The sequence below is a fragment of the Indicator indicator genome, chromosome 9 (assembly GCF_027791375.1).
Source record: "Indicator indicator isolate 239-I01 chromosome 9, UM_Iind_1.1, whole genome shotgun sequence".
Lineage (NCBI taxonomy): Eukaryota > Metazoa > Chordata > Aves > Piciformes > Indicatoridae > Indicator > Indicator indicator.
Window position 1 is genome coordinate 14,770,466 of NC_072018.1, and position 24,504 is coordinate 14,794,969.

The following is a 24,504-nucleotide window of genomic DNA, read 5'->3' on the forward strand; positions in this document are numbered from 1 at the left end:
TAAGGGTACCAGTGACGGCACCACTGGTACTTCTTTCTCCATTACTATTGTTGAACAGACATTTGTTAAATATCACAAACTCTTCAGCAGTGGCGACGACTCCGCTCTTAGGTGAAGAAAACCACTTTGTAAACAACGCTCCCCGCCGGAGCGTACAGTGCCTCACTGCCGCGCTACTACCTCGCACTCCCTCGGACCTAGCTGTTCGGGGCACCTCCCAAGTGGTACAGCCGCAACCTCCCCCCGCGGCCCTCGGCAGTGGTTGGTGCCGCCGGGCCGGTGCGCAGGGGGTGGTGGCGGCGCATGCGCAGAGAGGCGGGTGGCAGCTGCCCGGCTGAGGGCGGCCGTCGTGGGGACTGCGGCCGGTTGGGCCTCCCGGGCCGGGTCGAACCCAGTGCTCCCGGGAGGCCGGGGAAGGCGCCATTCCGCTTGGGGCACTCACGGAGACTGGAGGGACCTGCCCGCATCACGGGCAGCGTTGTGGGTGAGGAGCAGCGGGTGTGAGCGAGGTCCGTGCACTGGGTCCGGCTGTCCCCTGGCCTGCGTGAGGGGCTCAGCGGCAGCGGGGCCCGGGTTGGAAGAAATGGGAACATACTGCTGCCAGTGTTCTGGGTGGGGCTGCGGAGCTGTCTCTGCCCTGTTGGAGCCAGGACTTGGCACAGCAGGTCACGCTGTTCAGGACCTAGTCGCGTCATCGAGTTCGTGTGTTTTTCCCCTGTTTTGCCTCGTGAAGTGGAGAGGAAGGGGGTGCTGCTGGCGCTCTGCTTTCGAATCACCCTTCAAATCTCAGGTGTGGGTCGGGCATAGGGCCCTCGGACCGGGGTTACCAGCCCGGCACTCCGTCTTGGAAGGGTCCTTTTTGCGAGCAAAGGCCAGGGTGGTCGGGTCCTTACTAGATCTGGGTTGTGGCATTTGCTGCATTATGAAGGAAGGCAGGAGCATCTCTCCAGAGGCTCTGTATTTGGTGATCGTCGTGGCTTTTTCATCTGGCTCCCAGAAAACTTTAAAACGCGCTGGGGTTCTGAGCGTTTACAGGCTGCAGTGGGTCTAGTGGTCGTGCAGATATCACTGAGTTTGTTAACAAAATCAGCTGGCATTCAAATATTTGGGTATCGTTTGGCATTTCCCTCCCAACACATCTTTGTTTTTGAACTATGGTGTTTTAGCTAACTTGAGGGACTGCTGAGCTGTTCAGTTAATTGCACTAATGTTAATAATACATACTAGTGTTGCTTGTCTGCATTCCATACTCTTACTGCATTTTTGGAGTGTTTTCTGTTGGAAAGTGTTCACAAACTGATGCAAAGTCTTATTTTGAGATATGATCCTGAAAGCCCCTGTGTAAGTGGTCCTGCTTACTGGATTAATTTTTTATAGTTTTATGTCTCAGATCTGTATCTGAGATTCTGCACCTAAAGCTGCAGGAAGTGATGGAAAATCAGGGAAAAGCAGAGGAGAATAATGCAGTAGAATAACTGCATGCTGCTGTTGAAATATGAGTTTCATAAGTAAGAAAATGGGGTTTTCTTCTTGTATTTTCCTTGCTTTCTTCCTTTGTCCTCTTAAGCTACTGTTTAGTGCATTACTTGTTACTAGTACAGATTTTGCAACACAGTTGTTAATCTTGAATTCATTGTTGAAGGCTTTTTGTTTACTTTTCTACCTGTCTTTAGGATGACTGTACCTAATTGTAACAGGACCAAAGTCATAACTGCAGTGGAATTGAATTCTCTGTAGTTTAAGAGCTATTTATATGGATGACTTAAAACTCCACTTAATTATTTTTTCTCCTATTTCCAGATGGAAGAAGAGTTCATGGTTTCTGGTTTGCGTAACAGCAGAGGCCGAGTAGCTTAAAGGAGACACTAGTGTGGGTGAGAAATGTCAAGCCCTTTGCAGGGCTTGGCTCTGTAAAAAGAAGAAGAAATGAATCCTACAAATGATGATCCAATGTTTGGGACCATTTTTGACTGGGACTATCTCTTATGGGAAGTTCGTTTGACATTTCTAGCTGCTGGTTTTTTAATCTACTTGGGAGTGTTCCTTCTGTCTCACTGGTTGTCGTCATGGATAAGCACCACTTACCGTGCCTTGTATGCGAAGGAGAAGGTGTTTTGGAACATGGCAGTCACACGTGGTGTCTTTGGGCTTCAGAGTTGTGTTGCAGGGTTATGGGCTTTGCTCATTGATCCTGTTTTTTATGCTGACAAAGTATATTCACAGCAAAAGTGGAGTTGGTTTAACTGTTTAATAGCTGCTGGATTTTTCTTGCTTGAAAATGTAGCTGTTCACATCTCCAACATTGTTTTTAGAACATTTGATGTGTTCTTGGTAGTTCATCACTTGCTTGCTTTTGGTGGCTTGGCGGGTCTAGTAATTAATGTGAAGTCTGGACATTACCTGCCCTTAATGGGAATGTTGCTGGAGATGAGTACTCCCTCAACATGCATTTCCTGGATGCTCCTAAAGGTAAGAACACGATAATTTTCAAATTATGTTTGTAACAGTTTTCACGCATCTTGCTTGTTCATAGGCAAAACTGCATTTATTTCACTGATACCTGCTTTTGTCATGATGCCATTTCTAAAGACCTCTGTAAAAGTTTCTGTGTGATGCTGTGCACATGTGGAGAGTGAGATGATGGTATAGATTCATTCTGAGTTTGGGATGCCATATGCATGTAGAATATCGCAGATATACCTGGAAAAAGTGCCTGAGAGCATGTGGATGTGAAACCATTTGCCTTAGTTCTACTGATTCCTCAGTTTCTGATCTGGAAGTAACCATCTCACTTCTGTATACTTTCTGTTCTTGTTTTTCTAGGCTGGCTGTGCTAACACCTTTTTCTGGAAGGCAAACCAGTGGGTGATGATCCACCTGTTTCACTGCCGCATGATTCTCACTTACCACATGTGGTGGGTGTGCATTTTCAATTGGAATTCTGTGGTAGAAAACCTGGGACTTCTCCATTTTATTGTCTTATTTTCGGGACTGTTTGCTGTTACACTAATACTTAACCCATACTGGACATACAAAAAAACTCAGCAACTCCTCAGCCCAACTGACTGGAATTTTGAAAATAAAGCAATGGAAAATGGAAACTTAAATGGAAAAACACATCAAAAGAAGAGGATATAACACCGAAACAGTAGACTGGCAGAAGACTACAATGCAATGTAACTCTTTGCCCATGATGTAGGAGCTTTTTCAAGAAGCTCATTAATACAGTGATTCTTGATTCTAAATTCTAAATTCAAGATTCCTTGCTAGTTGTATTCTGTAAGCACCAGAAGTATTTGCAAGCACTGTTTGTATTTCATCTGTGCATGCACATAAGACCTTCAACCACTTAGTTGTGAATTACACCAAAAATTTTGTCAGGTTGGACAGTATAGGAGGGGCATGCTCTCTAATGCCATCCTTTGTCCTAATGCTTCGAAGTGTCTTTACAGTTAATTTATCTCACATTAAGCTTAGCTTGAATCAAGTTTAGTTTGAATCCTGTTTCATGTGTGTCGGAAATACTGGCACTGGAAATTATGTGAAGTTGTTGATTAAGATCAATTATGACCCAGGTTAGGTATGCATGTGTACCTAGTTCCTGTATGCTATTAAATCATTCCAAAAAGGTGAAGTGGTCAGTGGTAAAATGCAGTCATAGCTGCAGTTTGGTTTGGGTTTTTTGTTTGTTTATTTGTTTTTGGTTGGTTGGTTGGTTGATTGGTTGGGAGTTTGGGGTTTTTTGGGTTTTTGGGGGGTTTTTTGAGGTTTGATTTGGTTTGGTTTTTTTTTATTTTATTTTTAAGTGCATTTGAGGAAGGGGATGATAATTGTTCACTGTCAAAGTGAGTTGTAAATTTCCAGGTTGTCCTCAGTATGGGAGGAGTGCATATTCACCACAAACATGCATGTGAGTATGCAGGCATTTGTTACGCTGGTGGTCTACCTGAGGCACTCATACCGATGCCTTCTGGACTTGAAATCAGTGAAATGCAAGAGGCAGAACAGAACGTTTGACTGTTTTGTCCTTGGAAACCTAGCTAGTTTATTAGTAAAATTATTTTCTTTGTAGGTGCCACATGAGCAGTCATGCTATGATTCCTCATATTTTTGGAAATTCTCTTAGTTATAGAGGGTTTGGGAATCTGAGGTAGTTCTTCTGCAGACAAAAGCCCCTATCACCCCTTCTAGGAGTTCAGCTTTCTTTTAGTAAAATAACTAAAATACTAATGATTTTTATTTTACTTCAAAGAACATACAAAGTGATGCTAGCAATCCTTTGCACTTTATCTTTCACATCACTAAATCTTTCCTTGACCTAAGGCAGAGTCGCTTTTTAGACAGTTCTCTAAGTAGTAGTATTGGTCCTGTGGTGCCAGGGTGAAATGTTGGACAGTGGACAAAGGTATCACGATAGAAGAGACTGACGCCTAGTGGCAGGATATTAATTTGTTTTGACACACTGAACTAGTGAAATTAAAAAGGCTGTGGTTTGAAACTGCTACATAGTGGCACCTGACTGCTGCACAGATTTACATTAAGGATTTTAGGTCAAGGCACATGGTAGAGGCTTTGTGTACTGATCTGTGGTGGAACATAGTGTTTTAAATATATGAGGGAAGCACTGTTTGGTGTAAACATCCCCACTCTGATAATTTTGAATGGGAACATTTTTTATTTTGTTCTGAGTGAAGGGAGGAGGCAAGTGATCGGGTTGCTATGTTCCCTAATTCATTTTGTGTGAGCACAGAGTTGGAAGAGCTGCTCTGAGGGAGAGGAAGCTTCTTACTATTAGGTCTTTGGGACAAGTGTGTAATTCTTAGAGTGTCTGGCTAAAAAAGGTAGATTTTTCTATGTGCTAAAATAAAAGAATATGGAACACTTGGGTTAGCAGGGACTGAAAAAAAGAGATTAGATGTGGTCCCAGCAGACAGGTGGATAATTAAGTCAGTGACACCAGACTTCTAAAGTTCAATATTTTGTATTATTAAGTGCTAATATGAAGCAGATTTTAAATCTTTCATTAAAAATATTTTTATCATAGTAAGGCAGTCCTTTTAGTATGCATCTTAATGTGAGTTCGTTCATGCAAAGACTCTTAAGACCTAAGAGTATTATTACACTTGTATTTATTATTAAGAACACCTGTTAACCTAAACACTGCTAGAGCTGCTAGAACAAGAGAGATACGCAATAAAGCAAACAAGAGTACTCATTTTGTTTCTGTTGGTTTTAGACATGAGGGGATTTTACAGTCCACCTAGAAATACAACAGGGCATAAAATACAAGCAACCTTTCTTCGTCTTGATGGCTTAGAGTTGGAGTTATCAGTTCTCTTATGCAGAACTGCTTTTTCTTTAAACTCAAGTGTTTTCTTCACTGCCTTCTGGCTGTTCCATTTAAGAGGGTTTTATGGTTTATGGTTATGGGTGACTGTCCCTTTGCCCTGAAACAAGACTGAAAAAAAGTTCTCTAATTGAGGATTTTGGTTTCTAATTACTCTTACAGCTAAGTGCTGCTTTTCAACCCAAAGGTATACTAGCCATAGTTTGTTTGGTTTTTATTTTTGTTTTTTCTTTATCATGAAACTAATTCTAGCCCTGTTGGGCCTCTCTTACAAGGCCTTACATGCAATCTGATGTAGAAAAATTCAGTTTCAGTAGTGGCTGGATCAGGTCACAGGCTGTGCTGCTGCCATGATTTGGTAAACTCTTGCATATGTTTTTGGGTGATTTTTTTGTTTTGTTTGCTTAGGTGACTGCTGAAGACTTAATCCTGCTTTCATATAGGACAAGCACACTCAAGGAGTGCTCTTCATTAGACTCAACAAAATGTAATAGGGAATGGGGGGGAATAGGTGTTTTGTTTTGATTTGATTTGTTGTGGGTTTTTTTTTTTTTTTTGACAGACATCTGGTTCTTGTGGCATTCCTAAACCACAGTTTGTGTTTTGCCTCCATTTCTGTTCTACATTTTTTTTCTCAAAACTTGTTATCATTTTCCTTCCCACCCACCAACTTTTCTGTAATACTTACTATTACATGCAGTACTGGTCATGATATTGCAGTGGTCATGTTACCACAGTGATGTCTTTGTCTAATAGTTTTAGTGTTACTGTTGGGCTCTCCTTCCATTAATATCCATGTCCAAATCTTTCAGGTTTTTTGCCTTTTCCTCATGAGACTGATTAAGTATTTCCGCCCTGTATAGTCACAAGACACGTTTCTTAACCTCAGGGAAACTCCCACTTAAAGTGAATTTAGTAGAAATGCTAGGCAAAGTTCAAGTCTGCTCTTGTACAATATAACGTTTGTTGAATGGTACAGCAGCTTTATATTGTGTACATAAATAAAACTATTTTACTGAATAATTGTCTACTGTTTTATTTACTTATGAAAATAATGCCTTATTTTTTTACTTGCTATTTGTAACTTAAACAAGTTTTGTGGTGCATACACTTAGAAAGATGAATTGTTTATTTTGAAATAGTCTGTTAAACCTGACAAAAATAATGCCAGGTCCATGGAAATAGCTATGAAATCTAAATATATTGTTCCTTCAACAACATTTAACATATTATTAATGTGAGCATATTTAGGTACATGAGTAAAGCATTGGAAGCTGTGCTATATGTATGCATCAAAAATGGTTAAAATCATCACTTGTGAAAGTGACCGTTCTGGCTTGTGTATTTGAAGTGTTGGGTGGCCTATTTTTGCATTAGGCTCTTAACTGTGGAGACGCTTTTGTTTAGTACTGTAAGACACTTTATGGTTTCATATGAGCCACCTTAAGTTTAAAACCAAAATAAACAAAAAACCCCAACCAAACAGATAGAAACAAACACACAAAACAAAACAGCAAAACCCAAAACTTGTCTTATCGCTAAATAACAAAATACAGTTCTAAGCATTACACTTGTGTGTCTTGTGTGGTGCTTTGCAGGAATTATTCCTGATGCTTTTTAGTATTAATGAGTTAAAGGAAAATAATGTCATTATTGCCATTTAATTATTCTTTTAAGAATGCATTGTGTAAGCAACTGGCTGGCATGATTTTGATAGCTGCCTCTGCAGTGAAGTCCCCAGGATTAATTGAAGCAGAAGTAAGACTTTCATGTGTAAAGCTCCACTAACTGTGGAATGTGTGGGTACAGACTGGCATGAGATATAAAATGCGTAACAGTAGTTGTATAATAAAGTATTTTTTTAATTTAATGTTTTGCTAATCAGATTTTTTTTTGTTTAATTAATAGGTAAATATATTTGACTTAGTAGTTCTTACATTACCAGAAAAATATTCAAGCATGCTCAGGCTGACACTTGCTCAGCAATTACAATCATTTGATCTTGTGTCATGGTGCTGACATTTAAGTTGATAATTTGGAACAACAAAAAAACTGACAGTCATTAGGTAAGTAAATTATGCCTGTTGCTCTAGTTGTTAGCCCCCAGATGAGTTTGCAGTGTTGGAAGAGATGTTGCATGCTCTGGATGTGATTTACTAATTAGTGTATGCTGCTAGTGTTGGTGTCAAAGAGCTGAAACAAGTGTTCTTGCAGTATGTTGTGCCTTCCTGTTTTAAGTAAAGCAGTGCTCAGTGAGGTGTAACGACAGAGATAATGCAGCAAATGTACAAGAATGTAAAAGGTGTTCAGCAGGTACACAGGTCTAGCTTGAAAGGAAAGGAGTGGATCCTGCTCCTGTGTCCACAGAGAAGCAGCAAGCTGCTGGCTGTGTTTGTGTAGTGATGAGTCAGCTAGGGTCACTTCTGAGTCCCTAAGGATATGACCTGAGCTGAGAGGGTGGAAATTTAATACTAGCTTGCAGATAAGGCATGCATTACTTCTGGTCTGAAGTATTTATTTCCTCATATGATTCTTTTTTCAGCTCCTTTGAATGCTTGGTTCAGATTAGAGTGCTGTATAAACTGACGCTTTTCACCACTATGTTTTTGGTGTTTACTGTAAGGACTTGTGAAGGGTGTCTCTTGTTTTAGTACTGATAATTGATTGTGGCAGCTCCAGGTACTCACTTAGCCTTTTACATTGCTATTGCTATCTAGGTCTACAGCTTCATCCTCCTTTGCTACTTCTGCTGCCAAAAGCACTTTAACCATGTGCATGCTGCATTTTGACACCAAAGGTGTCACTGAAGTTTAAGCATGGGGCTTGCACTGAGCAAGGGGCAAAAATGCACCAGAAAAAGGACGAATTTTGTAGAAGATAGAAGGTTGACTTTTCTACATTTGTGGACCATGCAGTTCTGCTGTTAGGAACTTCAAAGTAAATCAGTATGGTAACTAAGATACCTTGAAAAACGAAGCCATGGAGGCAAGCTACAAAAGCGCAGAGAAGTTGTTTGTATAGAGTAGACATGGGACATCTGATGAGAGCTTGATCATCTTGTCTTGTGGGTCATATTTACAGGAAGAAAATTATTCTGGAAAGCAGCAGTAGCCTTGCCTAGGAATCGTAGGAAACAAATTAAAAAAAAAAAATTAGGAGGCTGTGGGATGAGGTAACAGAGTCTGTTAAGTTGTGCACTGCTGAGCAGGTTGCAGCTGGACATTGAACATGTAAATTGTCTGATGCTTTAACTTTTTTTTCCTTCTTTTTTTTTCCCCTCTAACATATTATGCATTATATTGACACTGGATGAGGATGTTTGAGGACTTTTTTTAGGACATTGAAGTTCACAAGTAATTAATTGCTCAAGGCTGCAGCAGCTTATAGTGTGTTCTAATTTACAGAAATTCTTGTATTATCATTGCCTTTTTATCTTACATAATTATTTTTTACCCCAGGAGGCCTTTTTTTTAATATTCAAGAGTACAAGTCAATCTGCACTTTTATTTTCCTAGCCATTCTAATACTTTTTACCCACCACTTTTCCCACTTGAATTCCTTTTCCTTTAATGTTGGCAGCTTAGACTTGTACCTAGTGTTTCATATAAAGTCTTCTCCATACATTGTATTGAACTAGTATTTCCTTTCTGCCACTGGAAATAGCTCTGCTTCAGCTGAAGGTTGCATTTGTCTTTCACAGTATCATGATTTTAGTGCTTTGTGGTCCTCTTGTGACAGAATTCATTCAAATTTTTCCCTTCCTCCACTTCAGAACAAAGCAGAGCCATCAGAGTGTGGTGAAATAACCAAAAGCAGGAATTAACACCTGTACAGGGTGCAGGTATGCAGGAGCTGACAGCCAAGGGCTGCAGGGGTGGCCTTTGTGACACAGCCAGCTCAAACCAACCCATTGCAAGGCAGAGGTGAACCCAGCAGCCAAGGTAATGGTGCCTCAGAGAAAACGTGTTTAAGGAAGGGCAAAAACACACACAGAAGAGTGTGAGGGGAAAAAAAAGGTGAGAGAAACAACCCTGTGAGCACCAAGGTGAGAGCAGGAAGAGAAGGAGGTGTGCCAGAAACTACTGCAGATATTCCCCTGCAGCCTCTGGAGCAGCCCGAGGAAAGGCAGGTTTATCCTGAAGGATTACAGACTGTGAGAAGCACCCATGCTGGATTTGGGGAGAAATGTGAGGAAGAAAGAGTAGCTGTTACGGACAGACCACAATCCCCATTCCCCACTCCACCATGCCACTGGGTGGGGTCGGGGGAGAGGGAGGCTAAGGAGTCAGAAATGAGGAGCAAAGCCAAGCCTAGAGAGAAGTGGGGAGAAGGATAAGCATTTTTACTTTTGTCTTTGTTTCTCACCATCCTACTCTAATTTCAATTAGCAATAAATGAAATTTCCCCAGGTCAAGTCTGTTTGGCCCATTACAGTAGTTCGTAAGTGATTGCTCTGTCTCTGTTTTGACTCATGAGCTTTCCATCTGTCCTTTTGAGGAGAGGGAGAGAGAGGACATTTGGGTAGGGCCCAAGGTCAATCCACCACAGTAAATTGTGGCATCAGCTGTACACTCATGGCAACAAGGAGCTGAAGTACAACAAGGACTCTGGTGCTGAGGAATATTAAAATTCAGGAAAATTTGTACCTGGTCTGAATTGTCAGTCTGAGAATTTGACTTGCAAAGACTCCTCATAAGCAGATAGTTTTAAAGGTATTCATGAAATTTTAGTGCTAGTAAAACATAAAAACACAGCTAGTAAAACTCAGCTGTCACATTAACATATACTGTAATTATAATTAATTTAGTATACCTTAGTGTATTCTATTCCTGGCAGTAGCATGAATGTACTTAAATAAGCAAGGATCCAGTGCATGGATCTTTTGGACAACATCTAGTCATGCTTAAAATTGGTCCAAAGATTTTAAATAATATTTAGCAATATTAGATATATTTAAGGACTTATAATGTACTCAAGAGCAGTTATTTTTTCATTGAAGAGATGTCTACATGGATATATGGTAAAGTATGCATTTTCAAAACAATTGCATCTTGTAAAGTACAGTGACAGTACATGAGGTTAATGGGCACAAGGCTGAAGATAGGAAGTTCCATCTAAACATGAGGAGGAACTTTTTAATAGTGAGGGTGGTGAAGCACTGGAACCGACTGCCCTTAGAGGTGGTGGAGTCTCCATCTCTGAAGTCATTCAAAACTTACCTGGATGCTCTGAGGCAGGAACCTGCTCTGATCTCAAGAGGTTCCTTGCAACCCCTATCATTCTGTGATTCTGCAATTCAGTCCCAAATTGTATTATGTGAATGTTCAAGTGGCTGACACCACGACCAGGATAAGCACAATGTGCTTGCATTACACAGGCTTTGACCAACTATGTGGTTGACTGGATCTGTGCAGGTCTGCAGCGATGGAAAAAATTCTCATTTGAGGGTGGCAGAGCACTGGAACAGGCTGTGCAGAGAAGTTGTGGAGTCTCCCTCTCTGGAAGCATTCAAAACCTGCCTGGACGTGTTTCTGTGTGATTTACCCTGAGTGATCCTGATCTAGCAGGCAGCTTGGATCTTCAGACGTCCCTTCCAACCTCTACCATTCTACGATTCTGTGATGCTTGTTGTGAGGACACTCACAGAAGGACGAGAAAAGAGACAGATTCTACAGATTATGGATGAGGTGACAGCATCTTTAGAAAACCTTTAAATTTGAAAACTACTAGAGTTTCAAGTGAAAAATTAAATTCCAAAGTAGCCTAGTGCACATCCCAGCATGCTCATGGGCTACTCGTGAGAATGAGGCTGTGAGCAAAAAAAGTCTCTGAGGCCTGTGCTACCCAGCCGCGGGATGGAAGGGCTCCCCGCTCTCCTGCACTGGGTAGTGTCAGCTCTGCTACACTGACAGCCCCCGCATCTCTCTGCCCCCCAGGCCTCTTGCCGCTCCCCGGCGCCTCTCACCGCCCGCAGCTGCCCCCGGGAGTGGGTAAGGGCCCCGCTCCCGGCCCGGCGGCTCTGTCACATGCGGCGGCAAGAATGCGGCAGGGGTCGGAGGGGGACACGACACGACTCGACTCGACTGCTCGCTGCCACCTCCCGCGCGGCTCCGCCCCTCCGAGACCGACAGGCTGCTGCACCAACCAGGAGGCGATGTGGCCTGGCGCTGTCCAATGGCGGCGGACGTTGCCCGAAAGGCCCGGCAGCGAGCGGGGCGCGGACAGGCGGCTCCTCGCCGGGCCTCAGGAGCTCCGCTTGGCGGTGGCGGCAGCAGCCCCCGGGTTGGGGTGGGGGCAGTGACGTGTCCGGAGGAGCCGGGTAGCCGCCAGAGACCCGGCGGAGCGGAGCGGGCGCGGACAGCGGCCTCACAGCTCTGCGGTGGTGGAGAAGGTGGGTGTTCCCTTCGCGTTTGGCGGGGCCGCGGGCGGCTGTAGCCGGCGGGAAGAGTCGGGGTCTCGCTCCAAGGGTAGTCATGGAAAGTTTCCGTCTTAGGGTGCTGTGCTCTGTGTGATTTTGTGTGGGGACATCCCTCTGCTTCCTGGGGCGCCGAGGGTGCCTCTCTGGTGCTGCGGGGAGCCTGCGGCTGGGAGCTGGTGAACCTTTGCTCGACTCGATGGAGAAGAGGGACCCCCTTATTTTTTAAAGTGTATTGTTAAATAGGATTTGCCAAGGCGGCTTGGCGAGGCACTGAAGCGAGGGCTCAAGGGAGCGTTCATAAACCTTTTCCAAACTTTTAGCTCTTGACCTTTGGTAATGTTTCTTTCCCAGTGGTTTTTGCTGGGGTCTTTGCTCTCGTCTGCGCTTCTTCTCCATGTCCTTCGGCACCGGGAGTTGCCCGGCTCCGGTTTCCCACTTCGCTCCTCGCCGTCAGGTACGGACCAGGCTGTTGAAAACCTAAATTCCCACGGGAGCTCCTTCTTCCCCCCACCAGCTGTGTTCAGCAGCCGAGTTGTAGTTGGCACCTGCAGTTACACTGGCTGTCTTGAAACAAGGGAAAAATATTTCAGCACAAAAACAACTGTCCACTTGTGTATTTTTTTTTCCAAAGGAGGTTTTAAAATTGCCTTGGGTTTCTTTGTAATTAACGCTTTAACTATCAGAGGAGTTATATAGTGGGTTGTGTTGATCCCAGGCTGTGTAGCTCCTTTTGAAGGATGCCTTGTTCTCTTACAGAGCAAAGCAAGAACAGCTTTACAAAGTGGCCATTCACCTGTGCAAGTGTGACACCTCAATCGATAGGTAATACCTGGTGTTTGGAAAGACAGCTGTTAATATTTTGCCCATAGCAATGGTTTATTTTAAAGGCCTTTAGGTAATGCTTATATTATTGACCAAAAAAAAAAAAGAAAAGAGGTTTTATCCAACCTAAATTATGTTCTCTCTAAGTATTTATTTATTCCTTCCCCCCTCACCCCGAAACTGCCAAAATCATGGCTTTTGTCTTGTGCTAGCAGGTTTGAAGTTGTTTAATTGCAATGTAGAAAGTAGAATCATAGAATCAGCCAGGGTTGGAAGGGACCACAAAGATCACCTAGTTCCAACCCCCCTGCCATGGGCAGGGACACATGACACTAGATCAGGCTGGCCAGAGCCTCATCCAGCCTGGTCTTAAACACCTCCAGGGATGGGGCCCCAACCACCTCCCTGGACAACCTATTCCAGGGTCTCACCACTCTCATGGTGAAGAACTTCTTCCTCATGTCCAGCCTGAATCTCCCCACTTCCAGCTTTATTCCATTCCCCCTAGACCTATCACTACCTGATACCTAATAGTCCCTAAAATACCTAAATAATACCTAGGTAATACCTAAAAAGTCACTCCCCAGCTTTCTTGTAGGCCCCCTTCAATAAGGTCACCTCGGAGCCTTCTCTTCTCCCGATTGAACAGCCCCAACTCTTTCAATCTGTCCTCATAAGGGCTCCAGCCCTCATATCATCCTCGTGGCTCTTCTCTGGACACGTTCCAGCATGTCCATATCCCTCTTGTAATAGAGGCTCCAGAACTGGATGCAGTACTCCAGGTGGGGTCTCACCAGAGCTGAGTAGAGGGGGAGAATCACCTCTCTTGACCTGCTGGCCACACGTCTCTTGATGCAGTCCAGGATCTGGTTGGCTTTCTGGGCTGCAAGTGCACATTGACAGCTCATGTTGAGCTTCTTGTCGACTAGCACCCCCCAAGTCTCTCTCCTCAGGGCTGCTTTCCAGCCAGTCACTGCCCAGCCTATTTGCTTGCTTCATTTGTGCAATGTAACTGTTATCATAAAAAATGTATAGGCTGAGTTTTTTTTGCATGAATCAAAAAACTAAGACTGGCAACTTAAAAACTGTCTCATCCTCAATAAATACAGTGAGGAAACATGAATGTATGTTAGATTGTGACTGGTTAACTATTGTAATGAAAAAAAAAATATTTTTTTCAAAGCCTTTACTCTGCTTAACCCCAGTGGGCAATCTGAAATGAAGTAGTAAATTTTGTATGTGTTCTCTTGGTGCTCAGGCGACACAGATTTATTGTCTGAATGTGGGACATGTTGGGTGCCTACAACTGCAAGCCCATTATGCAGGAAGGGGTTTTGGCTGTTAGATCGATCTGTTTTCTTCAGTGGGCCTTCATTCTTTTCACTTGGGTGATCTCTTTGATCTTGATAATCTGTCTGACTTGCTTTGTTTAATCCATCTTTTTTTTTTCTTTTTCTTTTTTTCCCCCTTGGGATTAGTAGCCTATGAACTAGTTACTACTAGTAACTACATATAACTACTGTTACATAGTTATGAACAGTAGTTCTTGTAATCTGATACTTATGAAGGCTTTACATTGATCTTTCAAGGCTTTTATAGTATTGTTTATGGATTTCTTAGCCTGCCTGTGGTGTTATATGTGAGATGTGATCTACACGAGCAGCAACAGGTATCTTGTGAAGGGACAGGTACTGGGTGTCCAGTCTGTCGGCCTTTCAGAGCTGATATCCACAGGTGGATGTGGTGGAAGAAAAGACCATGGTGCAGATAGATACTTGAGGAATGTACTGTCTATCAGCTCCTGTTGGGTGCTGGAGTCCAGCAGGATCCTAGGGATTTGGGCTGTGGGAGGTTATACATAAAGGATATGGAGAGGATTTACAGTGGTGACATTGCATCTCTGAGTACTTGAGACTGAATCTGCGAGTCTTGTGCTGTTCATTTTGGTAGGTCAGTGGTGAGCACACCAAAGCATTCAAGAGGTGATTGCCTTTCTCTGTGCCTATGAACCCTCTTCTGACCAGGAGTAGGTAGGATAGGGTTTTGTGCATCAGTAGACTGTGACAATCCTTTCCTGGAGTAAATGCTATGAAACAATCTTCGACATATGTTGAAACTAACTTTTAAAAACCCCAGCATTGCACAGATAGTACTTAGATTCTCATTTTTATTTTGATTGAAAACAAGGGTCTAAGTACCTCAGCATCTAGCCCAATAACTTTAGTGGAAGTGTGCTGACTCACACCAGTCTAAACACTTTAGTTACATATTGAATACAACAAGGTCTGATTATCCTAAACCTAGTAGCTATATAGCAGTATATATAGTATTAAGTATGATACAGCCTTAGTTTTGAGTAAGCTGAATCTGTAATGTTAGACATCGCAGTTTTTAAAAAATGGTTTTGGAGGGTGGTTGTTTTTTTTGAGTGTCTGTAAGTCCATTAAAGTTACTCTTTTTAACAGAGCTTTTACTTGTTTTTCTGTTTGCTTATAAATACTTTAAGGGTGGGTGTGAGGAAGATGGGGTCAGGCTTCTTTCAGTGGTACTCAGTGATAAGACAAGAGGTAATGATGCACAAACCTGAAGATAGAAAGTTCTGTCCAAACATGAGGAGGAACCTCTTTACTTTGACAGTAGTGGAGTACTAGAATGGGCTACCCAGAGGGGTGGTGCTGTCTCCATTTCTGGAGTAATTCAGAACCTACCTGAATGACTTGCTATGAGCAAGGTGAACTTGCTCTGGCGGGTGGGTTGGACTTGATCTCCAGAGGTTCCTTCCAGATTCTTACCATTCTGTGATTCTTGATTATCAGTTTATACATGTAATATCTTGGACCGATTTTTTTTTTTTTGTTTTTCACTTGGGGGCAGGATTGTCTTTTGTTTTTTCCATTTCTTTTACAATCTAGGGTATTTAGTCTCAGCATTAATAAATTTGATACAAAGGTCTTTCAGCACCAGAGGAGTTTTTCAACTGATTCTGAGCTGTTTAGGAGTTCTTGCATATATTATATTTGAAGAAAGACAGCAAGCATGCCTAAAACCTGAAGGGCTATTGTCAAACTTAGAATTTAATGCAACTGGGAATGATGCATTACTTGTTTGTAAAACAGGAAGTCTATTAACTGCTTCTATATAAAGAATAAATTATTTTTAGAACCTGTTGTAGAAACTTTATAAACTTCAGTCTACTTCTGAAGAAGACAGGAAATAAATTCTGCAGTCTGGGGGGAATAGTTTTGATTCAGTCTTTCAGATTACAATTTATATGTTGTGCAGAGTTGCAGTCAATTTATTCATGTGTCTATAATACTGCACTGCTCTCAGGTTTGTGTGCAATGGAGAAAAAGCAGTGTGTAGTACTTGATTTCTTCATCTTTACATGTAGGTTAGTAGTTTTCTTTCTGCTTCTCTAAAGTGACTTCTGTTTTACATTTTGCTTTAATTATGTATTTCAATTTCACAGGTTTAGTTTAGAACTGTAGAAGGATTCTTGCAGGGAATTGTCTGATGGCTTCTAAATTTAAAGACATTTTGGAAACTGTCTTTCTGTATCTCCAGCTTCCTGATGGCTTTTTGAGCTACACGTGGATTTCCATACTATCCTTGGATGTTTCTTGTGCAATATCTATTGTAGCAGTTGTCCCTGAGAGAAAATGTCTTTGGAGTTACAGTGTTAAATTAAGTGCTGTGAATACAATTGTCAAGTATGTTTTATTTTTTGAATGTTTTGTATCTTATAATGTGGCAATAAAAAAGACTTCATTGATGGTGGTATGAATTAGTCTTTAATTTTAATGTATGTGTTCTCCAACACATGATGATATTTCAATTTCCAAGACCTTCTTTTTTTAAAATCAGCATTCATTACAGATTTTTTTCTCACTCCTATTCCTATTCACGCAAAGTCTTTCTGGTTATTACTTCTATCAGTGGAAAATTAGTATTGGTAAATTCATTTTTGAAGCTAGAAGTGGTTCACAGAGTGGAAAAGCTCCAAGCCTGGATGCTTGGAAATCATCAGTGATTCACAAACTGAAGTATGAGAATTACTTAGGGAGACTGCAGATATGTTATGAGGAGGACATGCTCTTTATAATAAGGAAGGAAGGTACATGGCAAGATGAAATGGAATTTCATTATGGACTTACACAGCTATGTCTTACTACTTCTGTTTTTATATCTTTCTTGGTAATGTAATTGTGTCAATGTCTCATAATGTCATATGCGGTTTGCTGACAGAATCTTGTGTGGAAGGAAACTGCTTTATTATTGGCATCTTTAAAAATTTAAGTCACTTGGACATTTTCTTACAGTAAAGAATCTGAGTTTTGCTCACACCAGAATACTTCAGATCACTTTGAAACCAGGGATGTTTAAAAGTACAGCTTGTTTTTGAGGGAGTGGTGACAAGCAATGATAAACAAGATTTAAAAATATGTTCTCAAACTTATGTTTTCAGTTCCAAAAACTTCATTCGTATTTTATTCTGAATTGCCTGAATCAGCAAGACTGTGGCAAGTGATGCATAACTGCACAACATTGATTCAAGTCCTACATGTTCACTGCTCAGTCAGGAAGCGTGAAGCTTAATGTCAGATGTGTGGGTGAAGTAGTTAACCAGAGCAAAATAACTCGTTCTGCTTACATGGTGCTGAATAGGGGCATTATCTTGGGAAAATCTGTTTCAGTGACTTACAGTACTGTGCAATACTTATTACTTGGGACTGAACTGTGAATGCAGACTATTAGGATCTAAGCCCAAGGTCAAACATTCACTCTTGTTTTGTACTCTTTCCTCAAAATGCTTTTCAAAAAGATTGCAGAAACCATATGAATGGGTTTTCTCCTTAGAGAGACAATATGTACATCTCAGAAATTTAAAGAAAGGAGATAGGCATTATTGCTTCTTCTGTAAAATGGGATTGTAAGTTATTGGGAAGTAGATAGCAGTGTTTAGATTTCATGCTATTACCACAGTGACTTTTGAGCTTGTGGCTCTAGACTTTGTTTTTCACTATTTTAAAGCATTCAGTGTCTCATCCTTAGTGTTCTTTTAGAACTTTACACATAATATTTATTGCTGTTGCAAACTATAGACTAATTTGAGTCTTAAGAGCTTCACTTTTGAGCTCTAGAAGGTGAAGAAAAAAGATCTGCTCAGTCATTTGCAAACAAAGTAAAAAGTGAAGCCCACTGAAGTTAGGGCTAGGTGCAGAACTCCCACAGCGAACTGTCTTCCTTTATGCATTTTTGGAAGATGAGGGCTGTTTTGTGGAGGTGCTATTCTTCTTCTTCTTCTTTCTTATTTTAATTGATGACTTAATGTCTACATTACCTGATTTCTGACTTATTTGAATAATATTTTGGGGTTCTAAAAAGAAAATAAATGAAATTTGTGTTACTTTTCTAGCATATGCGTTATGACTCTAATTTACAATTAGAAATCTGTTTCCATGTATTATGCCAGATAGTTATTCTAGAAACATAAGAATAAGAGTCTGTTTTTATATTCTTGTTCACCGGGTGAAATTTGTTCAATTGGGTACTTTTGTTAAAGATCAGAAACAGTATGGTTGCCTTTGCAAGGGCAGTAGCACCCAAAGAACTGAAAATGTCTCCATCAAGACTAGGTTTGCAGAAAGCAAAAGGAACTGATTGTTCAATTCAGTATATTATTTTACTTGAATCATTGGAAAGAGCATCTGATAGAAATTTTCATCAATTGTCATGAGTATCTTGAAAGACAACCTATGCCTTGTAAAATGAGGACTCATTAATTCAATGGAATTTTGACCAGGACTTCTGCTTTTACAGTGGATGTGTTGATAAAGTAAAATTGTTGGGGGGAGGAGGGGAGAGGGAGGGGAAGTTTTATTGCCTGTATTAATAAAAAAACATTTTCCCCTTGCCTTTCTATTTTGTTTTGGTTTGTTTTTTTTGGAAGCCAAGAACTTGATTTCCTGGGGAATGAATAGGTTTCTTGAGGGGACATTTTCCTTGTGACAAAAATACTGTATTTTACATGTGAGGCTGATCAGAATTACTAGAGTAAATGTCTATTTTGGTGGTTTTTAAAGTAAAAATTCATAAAATCTCTGCACAGTGATTCAAATTACATGTATGTTATAATAATATGTATGCAGCTAAACCATACATGGGTTTGTATCACAACTGAAGGGTTATATAGTGCTTGAGGATCTTCTTTGACTTATAAACAGAATGAGGATGCTGGGGATATTTCCAATTAATATCCCAATTCTGACATGGATTAATTTGGATTAAATTTAAAAGAGTAAATTTCAAAAATAAGATTACAGCAGCAAAATATCAATCCTAACTTGAAGTGTGTGATGCCAGCATTCACTTTTAATTTTTTCAGTGCTTATGGTTTGTTGTGGTGCACTCAGCCTCCAGGATGGTCTCCAAAACCCAAGGTGATGCCCCTCTTTTAGGTTACCAGCACAAAAAGCAGGAGCAAAGGCTTATTCAGTAAAAGTCAGAGGCACTACACACATTTGGGATCGAGTTCCCTTCCTTTGTTTTGTAGCTTTTTCCCCATACTTTCTCATTGCTTAAGTACTTGCAGGTCTGGGCTTTCCCATCTGTAATTTAAATGTAGTGCTACTGAGCTTCATAAAGTCATGTGTTCACGTTGAGTTTAGCAATGGCCTTTGCAGAATATTGTTATGATCTGGATGGGTGTACTACTAGGTAGATGAAAAGACGGTGGGATGGTTAGGTTTAGAGATGTCTAGTTGATTATAACTTACCTGGAGGCTGGTAAGCAGTGGAGTGCCCCTGCTGTCTGTCATAGGAGGTATCCTTATTAATGTTATGTGTGACTTGGAAGTCATGCATCCTTGCTCATGAAGTTTGCAGGTGGCACCAAGCAGGTAGCTTGGGAAGAGGTGAGCAGCAGATGCACTTGAGGTCAAGGCTGTCAAAACCTGACCTGGGCAGGTTGGAGAAGTTGACTGACAAGAACTTAGTGAAATTCTACACCAACAAGGACAAGGTTGTGCATGTGGGTGGGAAGTGGTCCTCTGAGGGAAAAGATTCCCCTTCACTCAGCAGTTCTCAGACCACACCTGGAATATTGCATCCAGCTTCGTGTCCACACCCCACCCTGCCTCAGTACAGGAAACGTGGATAGACTGGAGCAAGTTCAGCACAAGGACACAACAATATCAGAGAGTTGCAGCACTGCCCTGAAGGAGAGGCTGAGGGGGCTGGACTTCAGCATGGAGAAGAGATGCTTCATGGAAGCCTAACAGCAGCCTGTACCCTCCTGCCAGCAGATTATTAAGAAGGTGGCAGAACAACAGGTGATAGTCATAAACTGAAGTAAGGGTCGTTCTATCTAGCTAGAGGAACAATGCTTTTCTCTGACTAGTAAGCAGGAGAACAGATTTCAATATTTGTTTTGGAGTCTGGTTTTGGAGATTTTCAAGACCTAAGTAGATAAAGCAGCTTGTTCTCACCTGGTAACTGACCTGCCTTTGGACAGTGGATGATCTCTTAAAGCACCTACCAAGCTGAATGGTTCTGTCAATGAGTGATTCTGTATCTTTCCCTGCATGAATTATCTATGGAGGGAAAGAACATAAATATTAAAAAATCCATAGTGACTTTTGCTAACATTGTGGGGAGGAGCCCTCAGACAAGCCTGCAAATGCAGTCTTTGCTTTCTTCCTCTTTTACTGTACTTCAGATGATAATGCTGGGCAGGAATATGATCTAGGTGAAGAAATACTGAAATAATATCCTTTAAAAAGAAGGATCACAAAACCTGTCTTCAGTTCTTGTAATTTCCCTGCTTCTTGTTCATGCTTGCTGCCATGTTGTTCTCCAGCTTTGAGCAGAATGCAGCTTTATGTGAGAAAGGGTGGCAGAAAAAGAGGTGAAGTAGCTCCTGGAAAAGTGAATTCTGCATGCAGTCTGAAAAATGTGGATCTGACCTTGTTTGCATTCTGCACTTCTTTTTCTCTCCTTGCTTCTCTGCACTCCAAAAAAATCTGTATGTCAAATTCCAGCAAGATCGGTTTCCCAGTGAGAGTTTTGTAGTTATAGGTGGAAGAAGATTCAATTACTTGGGCCTTACACAGCAATATTGAGTAAGTGACATGGACACAAGAAGATTTTAGACATTTGTGGTTCTTTTTCTTCACAGTTTCTCCTCCCCCTCCCCCTTAATTTTTAGGCTTTCATGCATTCTCAGAGAAGTTACTCTGCAGCTTGTCTGCACTAGGCTTTCTTCATGAGTCACAGTTTCTTGGAAATCAAGACTTCTCATTTAATCTTTTCTGTTTTCTATTAAAAAATACTCACTGGCTCATTCTTTCTGCAGTGCTAAGAATGAATAATCCTGATGTTGCTGCAGTTACAATGCTCATTTCTTCTTAAAGAGAAGGTGTGTTGCCATTATAGTCCTTAGGGTAGTAGAGCTGGAAAACTTGTGTGACCTCTGTGCTGCCTCGTAGTTCTGACAGTTTGCATCATAGAATCAATCAATCCCGTTTCTGTTGCCTACTGACTTTTGTCCGACTAATGACTTCTGTACAATAGTTTTGATGAAGTGGAAATGCAGATGTTCATCAGTTTGTAGTTCTGTAGCTGAGAGCTGGTGGGCTGTTACTCATCCCACAATTAGAGGAAATGGTGGAATGAAATCTGATGTGCAGCTGCAGCTGAGAAGCCTAGTCTTAGAGGCAACGAAAGTTAGCAGAGGTAACAAGAGGGGAAACTCAGGAACAGAGAAGAACATTGACTTTCTTCTATAGTCTCTGGACAAGTATAAAGGTGCCTTTCTTTGCTAAAACTGCCATTTGCTGCGGAATCACAATTTCAGTCTCTCTGGATGCCAGACCACCAGCCTCTGTTATACAGGTGTTAGCACTCTTGAGATTTTAAGGTCTGCTTTGGAGTAACACAGACTCCCACTTGTTTCCACTCCAGCTTTTGTGGCCAAAGCTGAGTGATCTGGCTGAAGGACATGAAGTGAGTGTTGGGACTTGTCCTTTGGGATCATTTCATTTTGGTCCTTGGCTGATTTTGATTTCTGGTATGAGTGACATTTGAGATCTGACTGCTTCAGCTGCGTGGAACTTTTTTTGCATGAGAAACATCACCCAGTAATATCTAAGAGGTATTTTAATTACTTTTTTTTTTTTTCTTAAAAATCACTTTAGAATTTAGAAATCACTACAGACTTGGTGGAGATCTGAATATATTGTAGCGTATTAAGGTATCTGTTGTTTTTTTCTATCAAAACACATGTTTAAAAGGCAAACATAGAAATTGATTAGCCAACTGGCATGCTGCCCTCCTACAAATAGTTGTGTGGGTTTTTTTAACAGCAGTAATCTCTTACATTTGCAATATTTGTTCTGTGCTCAGATTGGTTGAGTGACTGACCTGTTACAAGCGTAGAGTTAAATTCAGAACTTAGAAAATTGGAAAGCTGCCTTTTATCTTCCAGTCTGTAAATGTGAGTAAGAGTTACCTGTTTCTTCTAAGTTTGACATGAAAGGACCAGATGAGAACGTCAGGAAGCAGAGGCTATATTTTTGGCCCCGGCACACTGCAAGGGAAAAACTTCCTGGAGCAGCTGGCTAAACACAGGAGGAGGCTGCCTGGGGAAGCGGTGAAACCTCCAGCTTTGTGGAGGTTTCAGAACTTGGGTGGAAAAGGCTTTGAGTCCAGAGTGTATGAGAGAAAATTCATAGGTCCTTTTCAGCTTAAGTTGAGCTGTGATTTCCATGGTGATATTTGAATGCACCTGTGTAGCTGTGTGTTATGTAACTCTATTAGCTGCAGAGTCAGTGGGGAAACCACTTGAGCTACAAACACAAACTGTGCCATATGCTGCTAGTCAAATTAAATCATCTGGCTTAATTTTGATTTAAACATCTTCAGTTTGAATTAGTTCCCCTGCCTCTCAATAGAAGAATCAAAAATTCTCTGAAATGTGGTTCTGCTACATGCTGTCTGCTACAGATAAAATGGCAACTATTTTATTTTTATGGAGGGTATTGCTGGAATGTACCATACACAAGCTGTGTCTGATGCAGAAATGGTTTTGCAGCATCAGAAAAGGAGAAAAAATATGTGGAACTTCAAGATGAATTAATGCAATGTATAAATGAACCCCTAAGGCATTCTTAAGTGAGCAAGTGTGTCTTTCTTCTTGTGAATAACTGCACTGTTCAGATGGGAGCAAGCAGGTCAGTGGCTAGGACTCTTAACACTGGGTCTGTGTCCTTCCTTGACACAATTCTTGTGTCATTTAAAGCATGTCACTGTGAGCTAGATCAAAATGGAAAACAAGCTGAAAACTTCCATAGCTCGGCTCTGTGTGCTGTTAATATTTGCTGATTTTTAATATCATTGATATCACTGACTTTAAATATCATTGTTGAAGTTAACTTCCATAGGTATTTAAAAACTCGAATTGTATATTTAAATAATAATAAAATAGTATTCTAAAGGCCTTTTAGTTACTCTCTTAAAGATATATTTGGAAGAGGTGCTGAAACTCACTTTCAGAGGTTTATCAGTTATTGCATATTTCACGCTTGAAGATCTATGTTCCAGTGATGATTCAGCTTTAAAAAAAACAGAGAAAAATAGCTTTTTCTTCAAACCATAATTTTCCCTCATTTTGGTGTGGCAAGATGCATTCCAGACATTTGTAAGCAGGAACACGCCTTTGAGCTCTGCTCTGAACTATAGAGAGAAGCTTTGGAAGGGATCCTGAGAGTGAAAGCGTGCAATGGAATGTTTTTTCTGTTACAGACAGATGTTGTATATGTGGACGAATCCTTTCTGAGCTTTGGCAGGCTACTTGTTTTTTGTTTAGCATTTGGTTAAGGATTACTGAAGCTTAAGACAATTTAAAAGGGAATCTTGTATACTTAGAAAATGGAAGTTGTTATGAGTTGTCTTGTCATATGAGGATCTTGTGCTACCAGAGTTATCATTCCTGACATGTCTGTCCTGATTTGTCTTTGCATACTTGATGCCAGGGGATAAATTGCTTTGGACCTCCTGAGGTTGGATCCTTTTTTGAGGCACTTCCTTCCATTCTCTGCCACCTCTTCTCTAAGTGGCAATTGATCTGACCTCTGTATCTTGATTCATCTAGTTTATTATTTCTTCGCTGTACCTTGAATTTCACGATCTCCTTCAGCTTACTCTTTTCATGCTTTGAATATGGAGACTTTCCAAGGACTTGAGCTGTTTTGTGTGCTGTTGCCAGCAGAAGGGGTAACTTCTTGAGATTAACATCTGTGGGCTACTCAAGAGTAGGACATAAAATTCAGCATTTGGTGTGACTTTTGGAAACTTTTTCTCCTTAGCCTTGTTCTGAAACCTTTGTGACATGCTGTCTTTTGAGTTAGGGTGAAAATGGGTGTGGGGCAGTGTGTGCATTGCTTAGCACAACAGGTCCAATTTTTCCTTCCAAATGCTACCGGAATATCACTGGTAAGTACTGTTATGGGGAAGGAGGGAAAACTTCTCTCATGAGTTCTGGGCTTTTCTCTTTCCCTGTGTCTATTCAGGACCAAAGTAAGGGAATATATTGTAGGTTTATTCTTTTTTCCTAAAAACATTAGGTTGACAATATTTGAGGAAAGAGAACATGCTCAGAAGACTGTTTGCTAGTCCCTCACTCCTCTCAAAAGTGGTAGAGATACAAGGGCTCAAACAGAGTTTTTAAGCTTGCCAAAAAATAATCTGTGTATACAGTGTATAGTTAAAACTTGTGATTTCTGATTGTCAAATGGAGAAAAACATCAGCAAAACTGATGAGCTTTCTGGAGTTTTCCTCTCCCTTCTTCATGAAGGTTTTGAAACAGAACATACACTCCAAACAAACACTGAAATGACATGTTTTAGTAATCTGCTTGTG

General features: G+C 41.1%; 1 protein-coding gene across 1 annotated transcript; it reads left to right on the forward strand.

The window, feature by feature from the left end:
• Positions 1-1,926: 1,926 nt before the first annotated feature.
• On the forward strand, positions 1,927-3,466 carry CLN8 (CLN8 transmembrane ER and ERGIC protein). The gene is made up of 2 exons (XM_054383680.1): positions 1,927-2,469; positions 2,824-3,466. The coding sequence occupies exons 1-2, from the start codon at positions 1,927-1,929 to the stop codon at positions 3,136-3,138; spliced, it is 858 nt and encodes a 285-aa protein (XP_054239655.1). The 3' UTR covers positions 3,139-3,466.
• The last annotated feature ends 21,038 nt before the right edge of the window (positions 3,467-24,504 follow it).